Source organism: Arvicanthis niloticus, chromosome 10, assembly GCF_011762505.2.
Source record: "Arvicanthis niloticus isolate mArvNil1 chromosome 10, mArvNil1.pat.X, whole genome shotgun sequence".
NCBI lineage: Eukaryota > Metazoa > Chordata > Mammalia > Rodentia > Muridae > Arvicanthis > Arvicanthis niloticus.
In genome coordinates, this window is record NC_047667.1 from 34,433,596 (window position 1) to 34,458,986 (window position 25,391).

At 35.0% G+C, this 25,391-nt stretch overlaps 1 protein-coding gene across 5 annotated transcripts in view; it reads left to right on the forward strand.

Annotated features, from left to right (window-relative positions):
- Positions 1-25,391, forward strand: part of Brinp3 (BMP/retinoic acid inducible neural specific 3) — a 373,430-nt gene that overhangs the window by 180,842 nt on the left and 167,197 nt on the right. For all 5 annotated transcript variants that reach the window (XM_034513172.2, XM_034513171.2, XM_076941307.1 and 2 more), the window contains one exon: positions 16,160-16,350. In XM_034513172.2, coding sequence (XP_034369063.1) covers positions 16,160-16,350 — 191 coding nt within the window. The remainder of the gene's footprint in view (positions 1-16,159; positions 16,351-25,391) is intronic.

Here is a 25,391-nt window from a genome sequence, read left to right on the forward strand (position 1 = left end):
ACAGAAAGTATAGAGACAAAATTGAAACAGAGACTGAGAGAATGGCCAACTAATTACTAGCCCAACTTGAGACCAATACCATGGACAAGACTGACACTATTAATGATACTCTGTTATACTTACAGACAGGGGCCTATCATGACTGTCTTCTGAGAGGCTCCACCCAGTAGCTGACCAAAACAGAAGCAGAGACCCACAGCTAAACATTAGGTAGATCGCTCCGAGTCTTATGGAAGAGTTGGGGAAAGGATTCAGGTACCCTGAGAAGATAGGGACTTCAAAAGAAGTCCAACAGTTTCAACTAACCTATAACCTTGGATGTTCTGAGTGACTGAAGCACCTACCAAAGAGAATATATATATATATATTATATATATGCTGGACCTAGGCCCTGAACACATATAGCAGATGTGCAGCTTGGTCTTCGTGCAGTTTTCCCTACAACTACAGTCAGGGCTGCCTATGAATCTATTGCCTGCCTGTGGATTCTCTTTTCCTACCTGTGCTGCCTCAGTGAGAGAGGATGTGCTTAGTCTAGCAAGGATTTGATGTATCAGAGTGGGTTCATATCCAGGAGATATACATAGAAGGAGTGTAAGAGGGGAGAACGGAGAAGTTTGGGGGCAGAGATTAAAATATTAAATGAGTAAATCAATCAAAAAAGAAAGAAAGAAAATGAAATTTAAGAAAGATATTATTCAATAAATTAAAATATTTTATAATGAAAATTAGAGAAATATCAGCACAATGAATACCCATGTATGAGCCTTTAATATTATTTATAAAGCTGTTGGTTGAATTTTCATCTATAAAAAACTTACTTTTATATGCATCATTTTCCCTGTGTGTTTAATTTTATTGCTTACATATTGTTCCTCAATGCCATAATTTTACTTGCTGTAATTTTAGACAATGTTATTTTAATCTCATCACTGCTTAAATTTCTAATATAAATTTTCAATTTAAAGAATACATCTTGAAACAGTTTATACTACTTGGATATATTGACTTCCAGCTATGGAATAAATATCATAAATGCTTTCTTATTCATTTCATATAATATAACATATAATAAATTCAGGATTAGCAGTGTATCCCTACAATGTATGTGGAAAGTACAATAACAAATAGAGAAAAAAGATATCCTTAAAATTGCAGGGATTGATTTAACCAGAGAGGCAGTAATTTAAAATATTATTAATAGTGATTCCTGGTTTCAAGGACTCAAGTACAATTAAAAAGTGTTTTTATGAAAATATTTATTTCATAAATTGCTACATCATATATATAGAATAATTTTAAGTATATCTGATTAATATTTTCAGAATAAAATTATTTATTTAGCCAGTCATACTAGCATTGGAAAGATGCAGTTACTTCTATGTTAGCCACATCTTTCAAAAATTGAAAAAAAGAAATACCAGGAACAGTTGGCTTTTCTTATACCCTCCCACCCCCACTCACTGCTAAACTCAGGAGAGCAATAACATGCTTGCTTCTGCCTCTTTTTCTACTTCCACCAGAAGCCTTTATTTCATTTTATTGCAATTTTATGACCAGATTAAAGCAAAAGGAGTTAAGAAATATATATGTATTTATGTATGTGTATATGTATATGCATATACACATATGCATATACATATATGTAATGTATATTACTGATTCTTTGTGTGTGTGTATGTGTGTGTGTGTGTGTGTATGTGTGAGTGTGTCTTTGTGTGAGTTTGTGCATGTAAATCTAAGCCTCATCCGAGGCCAGAAGAGAGTGATCCTTCCTGATACCTGGTAGTATAAGCAGTTTTAAGTTGCCTGGCAGAGTCTCTGGGAAAGTAGGTCCTCAGTAAGTGCAAACGGCCCTATTCATCACTAAGCTATGTACCAGTTTCCTCCTCCCCCAACTCAATTACTTTTGTAACAGATGTATTAACTTGGATCATTTTTTTTATCTTGGGAACAAAGAAATGTGTTGGTCTTTATTACTTCAAAATACCTTTTAATAGTTTTTGTTCTGGGTGGTGTGTAAAATAATTTCCAGTACAAACATCACTTGAATATACAGATTCAATAAAAGCCATAACTAAATACTTACCAGATAACACTATAAATTTTAAGTTTCAAGACATAATTTTTATCTAAAAGAAATTTTTATGAGAACACATTTTTGGTTTACAATATTTCAAAACCTCATATTTTTTTGCCTTTTACATTTTTAGAATTATTATTATTTTATTTATTTACATTCTATAAGTTGCCCTCCTTCCTGGTGCCCCCTCCCTGAATTCATCATCCCATCTCAATGAGATGTCCTCTGCCTCTGAGGTTGTACTCTCTGACTCACCCCTTGACCTCATCACCTCCCCTAGCATCCTTTCTCCCTAGGGGATCCAGTTTTCATTGGATTAAGTGCTTCCTCTCCCTCTAAGGCCAGACAAGGCAATGCTTTTCTACCCTTGTGCCCTGGGGCAAGGACCCACCCCACCCATGTATACTTAGTTTCTTGGAGCTCTGAGGAGTCCCCATTAGTTGACACTGTTGTTATTCCTTTAGGGATGTAATCCTCCACCCCCATCTCCTTTAGTCCTTCCCCAATCTCTTCCATATGAGTTCCTGACCTCAATCTAATAGTTGGCTGTAAATATCTGCATTGGTCTCACTTAGCTGATGGTAGACCCTTTCTGAGGACATCCATGCCAGGTTCCTGTCTGCCAGTACACTATGGCATCAGTAGCAGTGTCAAGGTTTGCTCTATGTACATGGGTTGGATCCCAAATTGGGCTGGGTGGTCCCTGGATGGCCTTTCAGTCTCTGTTCCATTTTTGTTCCTATTTTCCTTTCATTCTGGAGCAGTTCTGGGTCAAAATTTTTGAAGATGGATGGGTGGTCCCCTGCCTCAACTGGGGGTCTTGTTTATCTACCGGTGGTGGTCTCTTCAGGTTACATCTCCCCACTGTTGGGCATTTGGCTAATATAATCACCATTGAGTTCTAGTAGCCTCTCCTATTCCAAGTCTCTGAGACTTTCTAGAGGGCTCAACTGCCCTCCACCACATACTGCTGCATGTTTCAATTCATTTTACTGACCCTCTGAGCTTTTTTCCTGTCTCTCCCACACTTGATTCCACCACCCTTTCCCCTTGCCCTCCCCTCTCTCACCCAGGTTCTTCTCTCCCTCTTCCATGAAAAATTTGTTCCCCTTCTAAGTGGGTTTGAGTTATCAACATTCCTTCTTGTTAAGGTTCTTACAGTCTGTGAGTTTTATCATGAGTCTTCTGAATTTTTGTCTAGTATCCACTTACCAGTGAGTATATTCCATGCATGTCCATTTGCATCTGTGATACTTCACTCAGGATATTTCCTAGTTTCATCCACTTGCCTGCAAAATTCATGATGTCTTTGTTTTTAATAGCTGAGTAGTGTTCTATGGTATAAATGAACCACATTTTCTGTGTCCTTTCTTTAGTTGAGGGGCATCTGGCTTGTTTCCAGCTTTTGGCTATTATTTTGGCTATTATAAATAAGGTTGTTCTGAAGATAGTAGAACACCTGTCCTTGTGATATGGTGGATCACCTTTTTTTTTTCACTGATCTAATGTTGTAAAGCAACACCATGACCAATGCAAAAATTATAATAGAAAACATTTAATTAGGCTTGCTTACAGTTTCAGAGATTTAGTCTATTATCATCATGGTGGATTTAATGTAAGCTGGCATGCAGACACTGAAACAGTGGCTATGAGTTACATTTTGACTAGGTATGAGGTACATTTTGACTAGGTACATTTGATAGGCAGGTAGAGACTGTAAGTTTGTCATGGAATTTTGAAGCTGAACCCCAGTGACACATACTTCCTCCAATAACTCTATACCTCCTAATTCTATTAATAACTTCAAATAGTGTCATTCCTTAATTAAGCATTCAAATATATGTGCTTATAGGGACCATTATTATTCAATCTATGACATGCTTATGTTTAAATTAAAAATTCTATTAAATGAAAATATAATGGCTCTAAAAATAAGTAGAATATAATTTGATGGTTTGTGAATAGTATTTGCTGGTGGCTGTGAGAGTCATCTGATTTTTTTTCATTTTGGATGTTAAGTTGAAGAAGGCTTCTTTTGGACTACCCTGTCTTCAGAGGGAAAATGCAGGAGAGTAGGCGTGGTGTGCAATACTTAAATCTCCACCCAAATGAGACCACTCAATGAAAACACAACTCAGTAATTATGAATATAATCTGTAAGCCTAGATACCCCTAAACTACTGTTCCCCAGTTATCAGACCCTTATGAGACCCTTGAGGATTTTTCAGACCCTGCATTTGTCCTTCTACCTCCTGCTTCCCAGTTGTCCTCCTCCTCTCTTCTCCCCAGTCGACCTCTCAATCTTCTCTCCCCAGTGTCCTTGTCATCTCTGTCCTCCATCGTCTTCCTCCAGTTGTTCTCCAGTCATTCTCTCTCTCTCTTCTCTCCCCATCCTTTATTTTTCCATGTCCCCTTCCTCTGCTTGATCACTGGCTCCAGCCTTTATTTTAAAAATTAAGATGGGCAGAAGGTTCACTAGAAATCACCTCTGTAATGACTCACACCTCCTCTGCAGAATGAAAATTGACCAAAACCATGTAAGCAGTAAATAATTTTAGATGATTTAATTTCTATAATTTTTTAAATTAACATAGACTATTTGAATGTCAGAACAGGAAAAGAATAAGCAAAATGACATAGCTCAGAAGTATATAAGGCTGACAGCTAATCATACTGAAGTATATAAACCATGATTTGGTTTTGTTTTATATCTCTGTGTTTCACAGTGTCTATAAAAGCATTCTTCAATTTGTGCTGTTATTGTACACAAACTACCTGCATGGTCTCCATGTGGAATAATTATATCTTCTATCTGCTATCATTTGTCTGTTTGGTGTTCTAGCAGACTTGGATGCTGAAATACTTTCACAAGCACAGTCTCTGCTTGCCATATGTTACTGTCCTTTGTAACTCATGTTTTTCTTAGAGATAATAGCAGTTTTACTCATGCATTTCTAAAACAGTTGTATAAATGAATCCTTGTGGAAAGCTTTGAATTTGAGAATGCAACTTTTATTGTCAAGTTTTGGAATAAGTTTCTCAAATAATTTTAAAAACCATAAAAAATGATATTCACTAATATTTTTAAGTTTAGTTTTTAATATTTTTAAGTTTAGTTTTTAGTTTTTCCTAATAGATGTATTGGGAAGAAAATGTTATTAGTCTCTATAAAAATTGATGGTTCTTGAAAATAGAATAATTAATTCATCAGTATCATAAGCTGACTAACATCACCTATATACTCGGCATATTATGAATAACAAATTAACACAGATTTTTAAAAAATAACTTACGTTTATATATATAATACACATATGGATTCTTTTACATATATGAATAATATTCTATTTTAAATATAAGAAAGTCAATTTACAAATGGGTCATTTTTTTTATTAGATATTTTATTTACACTTCAGATGCCATCCCCTTTCCCCATTCCCCTCCACCCCCCTTAGAAAACCCCTATCACATGCCCCCTTTTCCTTTTTGCATTTATACATTTTTTTTAAATAATGTTAATCATAAGCATTATAAGTTTGGAATTGTTCAATCAGAGGTGTAACCCACTGACCGACCTAGATATAACAACTATCTTTGACTGGTGGAGATACATGAATATCTGCCTCCCTGTCTTCCCCCTCTTTCTCTCTTTCATCACCTAGCTTCTCCTATCCTTCTTCTCCTCCTCTTCTTACTCCTTTTCTTGCTCTCAGTACTCCTCCTACCTTAGCTCCTCCTACACATCACCCTTCCTGTTAAAATGAAACTTTTCTCTCAAAATACAATTAGAGCATAATTATGCCAATTTGTACCAGTGAGGTACAAGATAGTCCTAATACCCAGTCCATCATTTTGTTGACTAACCAGCACCTCTGTCATCTATCCTAACTAAAACATTTAGTTCTGAACCTGGCTTTAGGATGAATGTCAGATGACTACCATCCACTCAAATCTTTTCTCTTACGGTGAATAGCTATAAGTTTTCAACCCCGTCAGAAATCCAGAATGACTGAGTTAACTATAATTGTGGGAAGCACAAAGCATAGCTTCTAAAACTTAGCCAATTTATAGAGACCTCTGAACACCTGAAAAGCCCCTATACTACCGAACGTTGGAGCATCAAATCTTCAGCCTTCTGGCCCAGAATCATCTGACAGACCTTGGTGATGCAGGATTATTAAGGACTGATTACTCTGTCTAGGCAGATATAATCAGTCGACTATTCTGCATGTGTGTCCTTTTCTGGACAGTAATTTGTCTGTAGATAGAGAGAGGCAATTCTTGCCTAGTGGCTGTTACCACACAACTGGAGTAACTCCAAGGATGCTCAATTTCTTCTTAGAATCCACGACAGGAAGCTGTCAGGAGCAGACAGGTCTCTAATCAATATGAACATTAATATATAAATATTTGTAGCATCAGTTCTATGGACTTCTGATGTTTTGAAAACCAACTATCCATGTAAGGTAACCTGGACTGTTTTCTGTTAACTCCTCTCGGCTATTTCTAAGTAAAATATGGAAAGCACCCTAACAATAAAATCAAAAATATGAATTACCTATAGTCCCTTAACTCATAGGTTAACCATCCCAAATCAGTTAAAAAAGTTAAAAAAGGGCTGGGTCTAGGCATTGTATTCCTAAATGTGTTATACAGGCACAATGCCCATGAGTGTATCAATATTCATCTCATTTTTATATTAATAAGAGGCTCGTACCAATGAAAACCTTAAATTTGAGATCAAAGTAAATTTTGTACCATTTAAGAATTTATAACTTCATCTTGATAATAAGTATATAGATTTCTACCAGTAGGTTATGGCTATGCAGTAAGTCCTAGCTAATCCCCCCTGTTCCAACAAAACCACTACTTGTCCCTAGAAAGACAGACCATTATTAACCACATTAGTCCTCAAGCTCAGGGAATAGGGGCGCTGACTCTTCTTTAACTTCTTCAAGCTGATTAAGGGCGTTGAGATTTTAGAAGAGGGGTGGGGGGGAGAGTAAGTTGATAAGCCTCTGATGCTGTGTCTTCACTGAATCCAGATGGAATTCCAGGACATCAGAGGTTTGGGCAGGTCTGCTCAGTTTGCTTGATGAGTAGATACACCAAGGCTGTGTATTCTGCAATATACAATTCTCAGAACAAGTTTTAGTATCAAGAAAAAAGAAAAAAAAATTTCCACCCCCATGGGGCTGACATTTTTTTTTAAAGATGTTGGTTCTGAAGACTTTTTTTTTTTTTCCCGCTTCTTAAAATTGGTTGTAGTATTTATGTTTCAGATTTTATCCCCTTAGCCTACTTCCTCCCACCACCCAGAAACCTATCCCATCCCCCTCCTCATGCTTCTATGAGGCAGTGACCACACCTACCCCCTCACTATCCCATCCCCGCCCTCACATCCCCCCCCCACTGTGTGTTCATTCATTCATTCATTTTTCATTCATTTTTTTTTATGGGACCAAGAAACTCCTTTCCCACCTATGTCTGACAGGGCCATCCTCCCCTACATATACCTCTGGAGTCATGGGTCCCTCCCTATGTGTTCCCAGGCTGGTGGTTTAGACCCTGGGGGGCTCTGGTTGTTTGGTATTGTTGCTTTCCACCTGGGGTCAATAACCCTTTCTGCTCCTTCAGTCCTCTCACTAAGTTCTCCATTGGGAAACCCCTGATCATATCAGTGGTTAATTGTGAACATTGTCCTCTGAGTGTTTTAGTCTTTGGCTGACCTCTAAGGAGACAGCTATATCATGGTCCTCACATTATGCACTTCCAGCCATCCACAACAGTGTTTAGATTAGGTGACTGTACATAGGGTGAATACCCAGGTGGAAAGGTCTCCTGATGGCCCCTCCTTCAGTTTTTGTTCCATGTTTTGTTTCCCTATTTGCTCCCTTGAGCATTTTTATTTCTCGTTCTAAGTAGAACTGAGGCATCCCCTCTTGGTCTTCCTTCTTTATGAGCTTCATGTGGTCTGTGGGTTGAGTCTTCGATAATCCAAGCTTTTGGGCTAACATCCGTGGAGATATGTTTGTGTAACTCTCTTCTTTTGGGGTTTTTGGAAGATTACTTTCTTGCTTTTTCTAGGTTGTAGTTTCCCTCCTTGTGTTGGAGTTTTCCACCAATTATTCTTTGAAGTGCTGGATTTGTGTTGAGATACTGTGTAAATTTGGATTTGTCATGGAATATTTTGGTTTCTCCATCAATAATGATTGACAGTTTTGCTGGGTATAGTAGTCTGGGCTGGCATTTGTGTTCTCTTAGGGTCTGTATGATATCGGTCCAGGATCTTCTGGCTTTTATGGTCTCTGGTGAGAAGTCTGGTGTAATTCTTATAGGTCTGCCTTTATATGTTACTTTGCCTTTTTCCCTTACTGCTTTTAGTATTTTTTCTTTGTTTTGTACATTTGATGTTTTGACTATTATATGGCGGGAAGTATTTCTTTTCTGGTCTAAACTATTTGGAGTTCTGTAAGCTTCTTGTATATTTATGGACATCTCTTTCTTTAGGTTAGGGAAGTTTTCCTCTATAATTTTGTTGAGGATATTTACTGGTCCTTTTAGTTGGGAGTCTTCCCCCTCATCTATACCTATTATCCTTAGGTTTGACCTTCTCATTGTGTCTTGGATTTCTTGTATATTTTGGGTTAGTAGCTTTTTGTATTTTGCATTTTCTTTGACAGTTGTGTCAATGTTTTCCATGGTATCTTCTGCACATGAGATTCTCTCTTCCATCTCTTGTATTCTGTTGGTGATACTTGTGTCTATGACTCCTGATCGTTTTTTTAGGTTTTCTATCTCCAGGGTATTGTCCCTTTGTGATTTCTTTATTGTTTCTACTTCCATTTTTAGGTCCTGCATGGTTCTGTTTAATTCCTTTTCCCGTTTGGTTGCATTTTCTTGAAATTCCTTAAGGGATTTTTGTGTTTCCTCTTTAAGGGTTTCTATCTGTCTACCAGTGCTCTCCTTAAGTTCTTTGAGAGTGTTATTTAAGTCTTTCTTAAAGCCCTCTATCATCATCATGAGAAGTGATTTTAATTCTGATTCCTGCTTTTCTGGTGTGATGGGGTGTTCAGGGCTTGCTTTGATGGGGAAGCTGGGTTCTGATGATGCCATGTAACTTTGGTTTCTGTTGTTTACATTCTTGCTCTTGCCTTTTGCCATCTGGTTAACTCTAGTGCTGCCTGTACTTGCTGTCTCTGACTGAAGCCTGTCTTTCTAGTTATCTAGCTTGTGTCTGATCTCCTAGGGGTCCAGATGTCTCTGTGATCTTTTCCAGCTGCACTGATTATAGTGGTACCTCTAGGATGCCTCAGGATATGGTGCCTCCAAGGTAGTAGTCCAGCTACTACAGTCTGCTGTTCTGGGTGCAGTGTCTCCTCTAGAATATCTCAGGATACGTTGTCTGAAGCTCTGAGTTCATTTGTTCCTCTGTGGATCTGGATTGAGTGGAACTTCCAGTATGTCTCAGGTGGAATCCGGGGTCCACACAACAGCAGACCTGGCAGAGGTCTGATCTAGGCCTCAGATCTGAGAACTAGTTTCTAAGACACTGTCCAAGTTAGAGCGCCTGGGATCCCTGCTTCCTTTCGGTTCTTGGATGTTGGGGGCAGAGCTGCCACCCAAGATCTGCTCAGTGTTCTGGCCCAGACCGGAAGGAACCAGTGTTCCAGGCCAGGAGTGACTTCCTGGGTCCTTTTGGTTCCCAGTTACTCCCTGTTTAGGGCTGGGCCTGCTGTCTGCTTACCTAAGATACTGCCTGAGTTCGAGCACCTGGAATCCCTGCTTCCTCTGGGTTCTTGGATGTTGGGGGCAGAGCTGCCACCCAAGGTCTGCTCAGTGCTCTGGCCCAGACCGGAAGGAACCAGTGTTCCGAGCCGGGAGTGACTTCCTGGGTCCTTTTGGTTCCCAGTTACTCCCTGTTTAGGGCTGGCCCTGCTGTCTGCTTACCTAAGATACTGCCTGAGTTCGAGCGCCTGGGATCCCTGCTTCCTCTGGGTTCTTGGATGTTGGGGGCAGAGCAGCCACCCAAGGTCTGCTCAGTGCTCTGGCCCAGACCGGAAGGAACCCCAAATGGGTCATTTTTAATGACGTGTTAGACATCATTTTTAAACCCTTTTAATCATACTAAATATTTTGAAAACAAAAGTCTACTAGATAATAATATTGATATAGTCTATGTTCTTGTAGTGAAAAATAATCAGTAATATAAACAGTATGAAAATATCAGACTTTCTCATTCTTCATGAGGTACCATAAAATTAGGAAAAGAGAATAAAATATAGTTTATTATACTTATGCTTTGTCAAGGACTACTGATTATTGTTTAATGTTCCCAAAGATTTCAGAGAGGATATTAGCTCTCTTTCTGAACCGAGGCCACTGCTAACTTATGCAACTTTAATAAAATCAAAATCAGTGAGGAGAGCATGGTAAGTGGTAATAATTTATGCTTCATATATGATAGAAGTGCCATGCATGCTGCTCTCATTATACCCATTATATCATATACTCCTTATAAACACTTATTTAAATTGGGCAAATTAAAATAAGTATATTGAATTGCTAAACATGTAAGTCAACTAAGAAATTTCAATTTAATTCTGGTTGTATAAGTAACTATTAATGTTTTGTATTAGAAAAAATATGTTTGAGATTTATACACACACAGGTGATAAACATAAAGGAAACACATAGCTCTCCCTTAGAAATAAAAGAAAGATGTTTCTTGCTAACTCATGTCAGGCCCCCTCTTCTCTATGCTCATCTTTGTTTTAATATACAATATCCTGCATGACATCATGTGCAGTATATTTTGAGTCATTTTATTTAAAACAGTGATTACTATATCTAACGATGTGTTATTTTTTTGATTTTAGGGGACAGTCTAATGTTTGGTAAATATTCTTAAGTCAGAGAACATTAGTGAAAAAAGGAAACAACAACTTCATTAGCAATATCTGAAAACCAAACTAAAAGCAAACCAAACAAACAAAGCACATGCATATATTGTTTCTGTCATTTTGAATAAAACAAGATTTGAGTTTCATAAGAAAGTATTTAATAGTAATTTTTCTTTTCACTTGAAAAGTGTAAATAGGAAAAAGTATCTTAGAAATACCTACTCAGATAACTTATTTTCATGGCATGGTAACATACTCTATGACAATGCTAAAATGTTTATCACAAGAAAATTAAAAAGCAGGCATATTTACCAAATGTTTGCTTATACTAGACTAAGGGCTTTGGTTCAGAATAATTTCTGTTTTGTTTTCTAAATATTATACGGATCCAACAGGTTAAATGTAAGAACATAAATGAATATGTAGATACATATATGTATTCAATAATACTTCATGACAAAAGAGACCATGAGTTTGAAGTGGGACAGAAGGGAAGATAGAGAGCTATCACTGAAGTGCAGGAAACTGCAAAAAATGCTGTGAACATCTTCTAAATTTGTCTAAATAGAATGACCTGGAATTTAATTTTAATCTTTTTTTAAAAAACACTTTATTTATTAATATTTGTATAAACATATATACCTTATACACATATACATACATAAACAATAATTAAATAATAAGATGTATTTACAAAGTATGGGCGGTTGGGAAAAGTGGGAGGAATGAGAGAAAGGGGAAAACTATGCATATACACTGTTCATGTATGAAATTCTCAAAAAGGAATCCAGTTTTTTAAAAATGTTCAACAGATCAACTAGCATTTTAATCTTAAATCTTGCTTAAGAATTTATTGATTTCTTAAAAAAAATATTGTGAATGAATTTGTTTTAAACAAAATGCATTGTAGGAGAAATGTTATAAACACTTATTTCATTGTTCCTTTTCTAAGTTGATTTAAAAACTACCCATCCTAAGTGAGATATTTGAAAAAAAAAAGTCCATACATTCAAATGTAGCCATCTTATGTAAAACCATTCTTAGCGCTGAAGACACCCTACTTGTAAGTAGACTGTAAAACAGCACTTGATCTTTCTGCCTTATACCCATATTTAGAAAACTGCTTTTCAATTGGTTTACAAAAATGAGCTAAACAATTATTCTATGTGGATGTTAATATTAACATTTGGTGTTGACCAAAGCTTATTTTCTCAATTTGCCTTTATTTCTATAACCTGTAGGATAGGTAAACATTAAACTGAACATATCTCTTAAGTTGAGTACGTATAGAAAGAGCAATCTTTGCACCAAGATAATAAAAGTGGGAGATTAAGTTTTGCAATTCCAAGATCACCTAGTTATTACTCATGGTTCTGTAGAGTAAAAAAAAATATATGAAATGTCTCTATATATTAAGGGGAGTTATTTTGATGACTTAGTCTCTAGTCCAACTAATCCAACAATGGGCAGCAGTGGATGCAGGTCCAAGAATCTAATAGTTGCTCAGTCCCACGAGGCTAATTGTTTAAGCTTGTCTTCTGTTGAAGTAGGTTCCAGCAGACATGCTAGCGAGTAAGTGATAGCAGTTGAAGAAGAGTAAATTTTTCTTCTTCCAGTGCTCTTACATATGCCTTGAACAGAAGGTTTGGCTCAGATTAAAGGTGTGTACCACTACACCACTATACCTGCATTTGGGCCTTCCTTTGTCCCAGGCTGACCTTGAATTCAGAAATCTCCTTGACTCAGTCTCCTGATATTAAAGCATGTACTATCTTGCCTGGGCCTAAGCTTTTCATGGCCACTATGCCTCAAGATCCAGGTCAAAGAATAACCAAAAAGAATGAAGACATCTCAATGGCTGGTCCCCAGTACTTTACACCAACATGTCTATCAATTTAATATTTAATCATAATTAATTATGTTCAGGAAAAATAACCATATTACCTGTTAAAGTCTGATTTTTTGAGTTTATGAATGTTTTCTGAGTTTTGAGCTATTTTTCACTTTTCAATTTTTTAGCTTTCATAATTAATGTTTTGTAATATTACAGAAGTGTGGTTTTGTACATTTAGTTAGTGTTTTTACATAGTTGATTTACATATAATTTCTATAACTGAGTACACTAATTTGTATATTGATCTTTTTAAATTTCATACTAGTAAAATATCATTTATCACTTTTAAATGTTTTAGTGAAAACATCAACCTAGCATGCATTGTGATTGTATGTGTCTTCTCATTGCAATTGTGTTTGTGTCTGTGTTTGTGTGTTTATGTCTTTGTGTATATTTATGTACTTAGACTTTCATGCTGCACACACAGGACACAAACTCATTATATTGCTCTGAGAAAGATCTTGGCTCCTGGACCATCGCTGCCTTTATTCCCAAAGTAGCGGGCCTACAGGGAAGTGCCTTTGATCCAGCACTCATTTGGATCTAATATTATTCAGAAAATTTTTCTAACTTTCTTTAGTAAATTACTTGGCTTTTTCCTGAGAGCCACATTTATTATCTTGTTTAAGAGTTGTGATCTAATTATTAATTTACAAAGTTCTAATTAGTAATGAATAGATATCCATCATCAAATATATTGTAAGCGCTAGTGATAGTCATATGTTCTATCCCTAGATATCATGGTATGCTATTTTTTTCTTTATTTTTTAATCTGGAAACATCCTCACACTATTAGAATTATCACATTTGGTCAGGGGAAGGAAGATTTGTTTTATTTTACTAGTGAATATTATATATTGTTACATTATTTTTATTTTCAGCAATACTAATGAATAATTATGTGTTGTCTTTATACACTTCAAATATTTGTGCCACTGTTGTGTGAAATTATATTAAGATTTTTTCCTTCCATGTTATCTGGAAACATCTCAAAGAACCTTTTATTTTTTCATCTTCAAAGTTTTGACAGAATCCCCTGTGAATTCATTTGTGTCAGCTCAGTAAGTTTGATGTTTAAATTTTTCTATTACCAAAATTTTTTCAAAGCTATGTTTAAACCATGACTTAAAATATCTCTGTCAAAGATGTTTGTTGAGCTGTATACAGAATATATGAGAAAGTGCATTAAGATGCATGAGAAAAAATTGAAATCATCATTAATTGATACAAATATATTACATATGCATGTATGTACACATGAATACAAATAGACCTTCCAAATAAATGTGATCTGTGTGTTATACTCAGACATATGCATAAATGACTAATGATAATTATAAGAAGCAGCCATTACCAATGCCTACGAAAATGTACCATATCAAGGAGGTGGGTTATGTTACACTCACAAACTGCTTGCCTTGTCTGGCCTCAGTGGAAGAGGATGTGCCTAATCCTGTAGAAACTTGATGGTCTAGGGAAGGGGATACTGCTGCATACTCCTGCAGGATGAGGTGGGGGTGGATGGGTGGCTGAGTGGGGGAGAAACATCTCAGAAGCAAAAGGGGAAGGGGATGGGAGAGAAAACTTGGAAAGGGGGGACTGGGAAGAGTGCAAGATTTGGACTGTAAATAAATAAAATTAATAATAATAATAATGAGAAGAAGAAGAAATATAAAATACTAAAATAAAAATATATAACATTTTTAAGCAGATTAGTTTGTGTTTAGATATAGAAATAAAAAATATTTCAATAAAAATACAGAGAGCTCAAAAAATTATTTTTGTTGCTTCTAATATTATTTGGGTTTTTTTTTTTGGGATATGTCCATTTCACATGTCTTTCTCTTTCTTGGGGGTAAATATGTGTTAACTAGTTGTTAGTGTATTTGCTATGTGTGCTTCTGATGGAAGCTGTTTTGAGATATATCTACATTTCTTACATTTTAAAACCATTTGAAAACTCGTTTGGTTTTTAGTGGTGTTATTCAATATAAGCATCTTTTTGTTATCACTCATTTAGTTTCAGGCTCACATACTTATCTTACGCATTTCCCTGAGCCACATCACATACGCTTATCAGTATAACCATTTCTCTGCACTCTGTCATAGTTCTATCTTTTAAATTATGGTATCAAGGTTTGCTAGTAAAAATTCAATATTGCCTACATCATTCACCATAGTAAAATATTATATATTAGATATTTTTCCTTAGGTTTTGAAGGAGGAAATGGAAGAGAAAAATGATATAATTATAGTCTCAAAACATTTTAAATTATTTCAATCATATAATTTTTTAATAATATGCGAAATTTTTGTTAACAGCTTACTGTGACCTGCTATATTTCAGAGATCTATGAGCTCAAGGATTAGATGATCCCATGACATGCTATTGTAAAATATATATCATCTTTCAACTAGAAAGGGTATTCATACTGCATTTGTGGATGATCGTATTTGACCTTCCTTAAGCAAAGCCTATCAGTTTGTAACTGGGCACAGTGCCACCAGAACAGATGGGTTCCTGAGAGACAGAACATGCAGCCACTTTGGCAATCACATGTTAGATAAATATGCAATGTTGTAAATGTCTAAGAAAAACACTCTTCATGTCTAACTTATGAAATGTAGGTTTTGTTCATTGGCATTTAATCTCTGGAAACCTGAGCTTCCCTGTAACTCCCTGCAAGTCTTGCCTCATATTCCACCATCCAATATCAGTTTCTACAGCTTCCGTTGAGTGTAGTCATTTACACAGTGCTTATTAATGCATCATACTTTAATACATAATAGGAAGGGAACTTGTGAATGTTTACATATATGCATAAAACAGAGATTTTGTTCATTTTAAATGTATGGCTGAGTACTAATTTATATTTTCTTGCTTTTATTTTGCTATACCATTTCCATTGTGAAAGGTATGGTTAAATACAGTGCTACAAAACTTCACACTATTTTATTAGAGTTCGCTTTGTGGTATGCACGTGTTCACTTAGTTAAACTACAAGGCAATGTCAATTTAATTGTCTTGAAATGTTAATGATACTGTCCTTTAGTATCTCTATGTTTAAATGTATACTAAACACATATTCAAAGTCTTCAGTGTCTTTGATACTTCTAGGTATTTGGGAAAGAAAAATCATTAAAAGTTTGAAATATTCATTAAATTTTGTGTTGTTACTAATTGTTTCTTCGCAGGACTTTGTAGGCATTCTTTCTCGGAGATAAGTATAAAACTCATTTTAACTGGGAAATACAATCATTTTTATGTCATTAATGCAGGAGAGGAGTCACTCACAATTTTTGTGGACAAGCGGAAGCTGAGCAAACGATCTGAAGGAAGTGAAACCAGCACTAATAGTTCATCTGTTACTCTTGAGACCTTACATCAGTTGGCTGCTTCCTACTTTATTGACAGGGACAGCACCCTCCGCAGACTTCATCACATCCAAATTGCATCCACTGCCATCAAGGTAAGCTGTAACTTCAAGCTTGAACTTAAAACAACATTTTTCCTGTCCATCATTTTATCTCATTTTTCCCCCAATTTTCATTATTTTATTTATTAACATTCTTGTCGCTGTCCCCTTTTCGGTCCCCCGCTTCTCAGTTTCTCATCCAATTTCTCTTCCCCCTTGTCTCTGAGAGCGAGCTTCCCCACTACAAGCAGGCCTCCCCCTTCCCTGGGGCCTCAAGTTTCTGAGGGACTAAGCACATCTCGCACTAAGGCTTGACCAGGCAGTCCTTTGCTATATTTGTGACAGTGTGCTCCTGGTTGGTGGCTCAGTCTCTGAGAGCTCCCTGAGGTCTGGGTAGGTTGAGACTGCTGTCTTCCTATGCGGTTTGCTCTCCTCTTCAGTTTCTTCAGTACTTCCCTAATTCAACCATAGGCGTCTTTGACTTCAGTTCAGTGGTTAGGTGTATAAGTATCTGCTTCTGTTTCAGTCAGCTGCTGGTAGGGTCTCTCAGGGGACAGCTACGCCAGGTTCCTGTCTGTAGGCACATCATAGCATAAATAATAGTGTCATGCCTTGTTGTAGTCCTATGAGATAAATCCTGAGTTGGCTTGGTCATTAGACTACTTTTCTTTCATTCTCTTCTCCATTTGTGGCCTTGCATTTTTTTTTTTTTTTTTTTTAGACAGGAACAGATCTGGGTCAGAAATTTTGACTGTGGATTAGTAACCCTGTCCCTTTGCTTGAGGCCCTGTCTAGCTACTGGAGGTGGGCGCTTTGAGTTCCCTCTTCCCAGTGTTGGACATTTTGGCTAAGGGCGACCCTATTCAGTCCTTTGAGAGTTTTATCCCATGTCTATGAAATCTTTCTGGATATTTCTCTAACCAGTGATTTAAATGATTATTTTAGACCTGTGTTGTGCTTTTTCAAATGCTTTCATTTATAAGGTACAATTTTATGCAGGTTGATGCAGTATTTTCAATTGATAAGTATATTTTTTTTCATTTTTACAACCAAGTGTTATTAAAATTTACTTGAATTTTGAAGTTCAACCTTGTTCAGAGGCTTCTTAGAATTATGTTTGTAAAATAATCCTTAAAAAGCATATAGATTATTTTTATAATTTTTCCTTATGTTATGATTTTTAAAATATATCAAGATGTTTTATTATCATGAAAGTGAGTCACAGCAAAAAATATGTATACTGTATTTAAAAATAGAGATGGAATATACAAATTTTTAAGACAAAGTCTAATATAATGTGGAATTACTGGAACAATATATGCTCACTTATGTAATTTGAGTTTGTACATAGTAAGGTTTATTATCAAAACTGTTTAAACAATAAATGATTTAGGTAAAATTATCAAAAGAAATGTCAAATAAAGGGGAAAAGAGAATAGGGTTTTGAAGGGTGGGATACTGAAGCAATACTCCTTGAATGATATCTCTAAGGCATATTATGCTAATTATATTATTGTATTTAGCAAATAGGAAGATTATTAATAACTAAACAGAGAATAGTCACAGTAATTTCTTAGATGAAATAATCCACAACAAAATAAATAAAAAGTGTATTTTGTCATTCCATATCTCACATTTCAAACTTAAAACAAAAAGCAAACATTCATTGTTTTATGAAATTAAAATAAATGTGTGCATATCCTCATGCCTGTAAGTTGAAAGGGTATTACTATGATATTTGATGAAGTTGTGGACATGAATAGATGTACATACCACACACATACTTATCCAATCACATCTATTAAAGATAACCTTGAAAAATATTAAAATATTTTTGCAGAAGAATTATCTAACAAAGTGAAATTTCTGAGATGGTTATGTTTAGTGTCTTTAGTACAATAAGTTGAGTTTTTTCTGTATATGTATATTATAAAATACAATTCTATATAATTTATAAACTGTAATTTATCATGTAGCACTAAGCATTTAAATATCCAGCTCACACCAAGAAACTGAGCATAAATCAATAGTAAGTTGTATAAATAAATACAGGGCTAATGCAGTTTCAAAAATCTTAGTTAATGTAGAAAAGCTGTAAACTAGGATATTGTTAGATACTTTGCTTGCAGACTCTGAAAAGTAATAGAATTTCTCAGAAATCAATTTTAATAATGAAAACAGTATGTTAGAGTATAATTTCTAATAGAGAAAGCATGGATGCACGTTTATTATATAGTTATTGACTTTTTGTTCATTAAAACTAGAATTACACAGCAGTTTTTATTACCCATAAGTAAAAAAACATTCAGCCACAATTCATGACTAAACTTAATGAATATTTACCCATAGATTTTTTCTCTCACAAAAGAAATATGGCTCAGAAAGTATATATTTTAATATAGCATGCAACTCTATATTAAAAATGTTTTAAACATTTCTTTCACACACACAAAATAACTATGTTGAAAAAATAAATTTCCCCATAGTTTACAGTATATTTGTATAATAGAAATAAGGCCCAAAAAGAGGCTCTGATGAGGAACAATGAATCCAAGGGCAGCTCTGAAAGACAGAAAAACTTAACCTGGTGCTTGGAAGTTAACATTCTAATCTTGACAAATGGGTAACTCATATTGTTTTTCTTATACTAACTATAAAATCAAAAGATCTTCTGTATGTATGTGTGTACAGATTCCGAAGATTAGTAGAAGTCAAGACTTAGATAAGAGAGAAGAAACAAAGTAGGCAGAAGGTGATGAATAAAGAGGTTACGAATAGAAACACTTATATTTCATATTTATACTCACGGAAGGAAATCTGGAGAAAAAGTGTGTAGCAGAGACTGAAGGAGAGGCCATTCAGAGACTGCCCCACCTAGGGATCCATCCCATTTACAGACACCAAATCTAGACACTATTGCAAATGCCAAGAAGTGCTTGCTGACAGGATCCTGATATAGTTGTCTCCTGAGAGGCTCTGCCAGAGCCTGACAAGTACAGAAGCAGATGCTTGCAGTCAGCCATTGGACTGAGCATTGGGTCCCAAATAGAGGAGTTAAAAAAGGACTGAAGGAGCTTATGAGGTTTGCAACCCCATAGGAAGAAGAATAATATAGACCAACCAGACCCTCAGAATTCCCAAGAACTAAACCAACCCAGGAGTACATATGGAGGAACCCATGGCGCCAGCTGTGTATGTAGCAGAGGATGGCCTTATTGGGCATCAGTGAGGGGAGAGGCTCTTGGACCTGTGAAGGTTCAATGCCTCAGTGGAGGGGCCAGGGTGCGGAGGCAGGAATGGATGAATGGGTAGTTGAACACCCTCATAGAAGTAGGGGAGGGCTATGGGATAGGGGTTTTCTGGAGGGAAAAACAGGAAACGGAATAACAATTGAAATGTAAATAAATAAAATATCTTAAAAAAAAAAGTAAAATAAAAAAAGTGGAAATGTTGTATATGCAAGATCCCAATAGCATGCCTGTACACTTAGGAAAATTTGTCAAGTGTGCAAGGGTGAAAGGCATAAGAACTTAGAAGGAGGCAAATGCATCTTTCTGGACTTAATTTTGCCCTGAAAACTATTAATTTTTAGAGGTTTTGTAATTTCTAGGTGATTGGTGATGTCTAAAAAGGAAAGATACATTTTGGGGTACTCTGAGGCTTTATGCCACTAAGCTGTATTCAAACTGTAACGAAACCCCAGGTTGTGTGTCCACGTGAGACTCAAATTTACAGACTTCTTAAAGTACACATAGTGTCCCTACATGGATTTAAAAAATGTCTTATATGTTTGTGCATGACCCTACATGTAGTAAACAATGCAAAAATTACAAAGTAAAAGTGGTTGGCTAAAGGCCATTGGAAGACATGTTCAATAGCATACACATACAGTTAAAAATGGCGTCAAGCTGCTTTATGGAACCCACTGTTTAACTCATATACAATCACTAACCAGCCCTCTACAAATAAACAAGTGAATAAACAATGATGGAATAAAAATAGTAAAATCAATGAAGTGATGTAAATATTTGAATACAGAGGGTTGTTATACTGTGTTAAAACTAAATTTAATTTTTTCATTAAATCTCAAGAGTTTTCAGTCATTATTTCTATATATTACATTATTATATTAATTATATTTATTATATAATAGCTGGTATTAGAAAATGCTCAGTTTCCTGGTTTTATTACAATGTGTGCATTCAAAGTATTCTGTATTAGGCATTTTGTTTCTCAAATAAATGCCGAATGGTTTTGCTTCTCAATTCTCAGAATTTAAAAGGCAAAATACTGCTAAAAATAAACTCAAAAATGAGATTATCAGACATCAACAAAAATACAATCAGATCTTCACAATCATGCCAACTTTATTCATGTGAGTACTTGAAAACCACAAAGGAATTCAGCAATTTGTGCCAACTATGAGCCGCATTCCAGAAAATAAAATACATCAATTTGTTGTGCTTATTTCGTATAATTATGAGAGTAAATGTGAGCAGGAGCTCATTAATGAAACTGTAAATTTCAAAACACAGGCTCAAACTGCTGTGGAACTCAATAATATCCCATATAAGTGATTCATGTATTGATATAAAGTTCTATTTCTCAATAAATCATTCATTGTAATGTCAAATAAATGTCTAGAATTGGCTATTACTTTTTTAAAAGCTAAAGTCAACTGGGTTAACTGAGACATAATTATACTAATATGGTTTATTTTGAAATAGCCTGGTTAAGTTCACAGTTGTAACAGGGGAATTAATGAGAAAATGAAAATAAAGTTTATCTGAGGAGGTAACAGAACATAACACCAATTTTGATTATACATACGCATTGTGGTAAATGGTTTTTGTTATTGCATTATACTTTAGAGATTATTCAGTGAGTAAAGTTGAATCATTTGATAGAATTTAATTAATGGTTTTAGAATAGTATAATTGTTATTTTCTTGAAATAATTGATGTATTGCTATTTCATGGTTTGCTGTACTCTGACAGAACAGAAGCTACTCTAATAGAGAATAATATCAGATAAATTTTTAATTTTCAGTGTTTATACTTTAAAGAAATGCAGAATAAATACACCGTGTATGCTGATGTTAACTCAGTTTACAAGTGTTGTTGATTTCATATTCAGAGTTCTACAGGTGTATTTGCGAAGAGTTTCACATGCTGTGTATTCTTAAATTACACACTGTGATGACTGATAGTCTGCCAATTTTATGGGATTTAGGAACATCCTGTAAACAAATATGCCTATCTCTCTGTCTCTCTGTATCTCTCTCTTTGTGTGTGTGTGTGTGTGTGTGTGTGTGTGTGTGTGTGTGTGTGTGTTTTGCTGGAATATTTACCTAAATGTGACAGGCACCGTTGCACAGGCTGGGGTTGGGCACAGTATGTGTACAAATGAAAACACAGCAGGCCAAGGGTCAGATTTCATTACTTTCTTCTTTTTTGATTGAGAATTATATACAGTCTACATTACCAAGCTGTTTTCACATTGACTAGTCTAGAAACATTTAGTTTTATGGCAATTAAATGTAGTCACCAAGATAAGAATATACAGTTGTAAATAATAGTACATGAGGAGAAATCATATGTTTTGAAATATCTCAGTTCATGATAATATTAGGGAAAATGAAAGTATAGGAAAATAAAATTTAAAAATCAAACAGATACAACCTACTCTTAAAATGTCAATATGCGTATGAAATATAAGTATCCATAGGTACACTGCTGAAACTCATAAGGTAGACCACCACAAGAGATTTTCAAAACAGAAGAAATAAAAACCTCTCAATCCCTCTTATTAATTTTGAGATTTAAGTATAGATTATCAGTTTTTCTCAGCACATGGGGACAGAGGCAGGTGAATTTCTCTGAGTTTGAGGATAGCCTGGTCTCTCAAGTGTGTCCTAGCAGAGCTAGGGATGCAAGAATAACCAGGGCCATATACAAAACAAAAAAACAAAAAGTAAAGACATGGGAGAGGATAGAGCATACAGGCAATACACATCTCCACTTAAGTATTAAAGAAAAAGGTTTTGGAGAATGTAGCCAGGATGAATATTTTCCAAAAAAAAAAAAAAAAATCAGTTAATTAACCTAGAAGAAATAAAATTTCTAACATTTATATCAACAAAGAGATTCAGCCCAACTAAGAGACAAAAAAATAGAGAAACATTTCAGTTTCACATTTTAACAACTTATCTCACTTTCTTTTTAAAGAAAGGAAACATCTAATCAGCAATAAAATAAGAGATAAGCAAAGGCCATGCAAGCCATTCTTACATTAATTAGTACCAGAAAGCAATATGGAAAGTCATTACATATTTGAAAACCTAACAAATATCTGAAGTGTGCACAGGTCAAAGTAAAAAGAAATAGCACTGAAGAGATGGATCAGTGAATAAGGTACTTGTCCAGAGTGTGAGGTTCTGAGTTCAGATTCTTAGAACTCACATAAACTCAGATGCTATAAAAGAGTGTCCAAGTATCTAGTGATATGTAAACAAGAAGCACTTGTCTAAGAAGCAGAACTGAATGATAGAAACACATGGGACAACTACTGGGGCATGTGAATTTGTTCACAAGACGCAATTCAGTCTCTAACATAGTGGGAGGGAAGGACCAACTCACAGAGAATATGTAGACCATAGATGTATGGAAATATCACTATCCTTTCAATAGATATGAACCACATAGGGCAAAATGAAAAGATTATCAACGTTATATATAAAAAATTTTAAATTACTTTTTAAACTTTACATTCAGCTTATAAATTATTAAGCTGAAATTGGCAGAAAACTGAATATGTATCATAAAATAATTAACAAAATATGACTACATGAGCAAAAATATATGGAAAAATTCTCCAAGTAATACAAGAGTAAGTAAAAATGGAAGTCAATAAGTTATAAAAAAACATTGTGGAAGTGTATTGAAAATATTTCTTATTTTTATAGAGCACAAATAAAATTGATAAGCATCTGTCATGAATTACCAGGACACAAAATAATTACAAGTTCCATTTCCAGTATTTGTATGCCTTTGATCCTTTCTGATATATTTTTGGCTAATTTATTATTTTATCAAATAAGGCCTTTTCTTTTATGCTTTTTCTTTTCTCTGGAAATATGAATATATATTTGTGGAAGAATATATAAAGATACATATACATGTTTATTTGTATGTGTTTATTTGTATATGTATATATGTAAATAATCTGTATGCATATTTTATATTTATCCCAATACACATATATGTATGTACGTCATACTTAATATCTCAGACATTTCTTGCCTTTCATTTTATTGCAGTGTTTCAGTTTAATTATTTACTTTGACTTGTTTCATGTATTTAAAAATGTAAAATATAATTCATATGTAATAAACAGAAACAGATTTTATTGCACAGAAATATTACTAATACTTTGTTCTTCTTTCTCAATCTCCATGAATACAATGGAATATTTTGCATATTATTTTTCAAAATTTTTATATTACAAAATTCAGACATTTTTTGCTCATCTTCTTTCTGCCTTCACAATATTCTGTGTTTCAGTGGTGCTGTGATTACAAATTGATGTAGCTTTATCAGTTATATATATTTTTCTTGACCAGAAATCTTGACCAATAGAAACCTTTAAATTATTTTTATTAGAATAAATTTCTATATAAACTCATGAGTTTCATTGCATCACTTGTCTATGCAGATATAATGTACACAGTCTCCCCTCTATCACACTTTCCTCTGTTATATGTGTCTGCTATACTGATCAGCTCTGTCTCTTCTTAAGTTCCCTCCTTTCTTTTCTAAGGTCACTGTTAGTATTCATATCACATGACATGAATAAAATATGTAACCATTGCACATTCTCTCTGATTTATATCCTTAACATGATGACGTCTTCTGACTTTGTGATTTACAGTGAATTTGTAAACACAGAACTTAAGATTTGAGAACAATAAGACTTTAAGATTCTTAATACATTTTCTAAAACCTTTTGAGAAAACAAAACAAATTCTAGTAATAAAAGAAGTAAAACCAAATGGTTTTTCCTTTTTTATTTTAATACAGAGATTAGCTGTTGGTACTGTTTCTCTGATTAATCTCTCAGTTTTGTGTCTTTGTTGTATCCACTGTAAAATCAGTAAGGTGCAAGAGGTTTCTACATATTGAAATACTGACCAGCTTTCTAAGCCATGGGAAACCTCTATCTGTTACTTGGTTAGCTATTTCTTAGGACTCCTGGCAGTTATCTCTGTTTACCAGCCTTTTCATTGCTTTCTATAAATCTGAGGTCCACCTTCTACCTCATTCATTGCACTATCCTCCCTTAAAAATAAATGTCCTGCGCTTAGTAAAAATTTAGGACACACATTAGTCAATTATTTTAGCTTTACATTCTAGTTTTGTTTTCAGAAGTGGTGAATTTCAACGTATAATGTGAAAATTTTCTTGGTTCTTCTCTCCAAACTAAAAGACATGTGATCACAGACTTTGAGTTAGAAATCAGTTGTCTCTGCTTTGCTTCTTTGCTTTTTAGCTCCCACACAGTACCACCATACACTTTTTGTTTTTGTTTTTGTTTTTTGTTTTTTGAGACAGGGTTTCCCTGTGTAGTCCTGGCTGACCTGGAACTCACTGTAGACCAGGCTGGCCTCGAATTCAGAAATCCACCTGACTCTGCCTCCCAAGTGCTGGGATTAAAGGCGTGCTCCACCACCAGGCCGGTACCACCATACACTTAAAAGTGGCTGTTGATTTCAATTTACTGGGTAGGTTGTATTTGGAGTTTTAATCTATCACAAAATCTCTAAAGGGTTAACTTTTTTCTGTGAGTTTTTCTTTATCTTAGTAATGATAGATAATTTTCTGGTCTTTGCTTAGCATGAACACAGCCATACTTCCATTGCCCTTAAGAATGGCTCCATTATTCTCTGAATGCTATATTGTCTATAGCTATATTTTTTTCTTTGTCTCTTAAAAATCTCCAAATTTGTTTATCTCACTCCATTTTTCATGATGACAGACAGAGATAGTCCGTGGTATTTGAATATATATTTAGAATGGAAAGTTACAGTTTTTGCATGC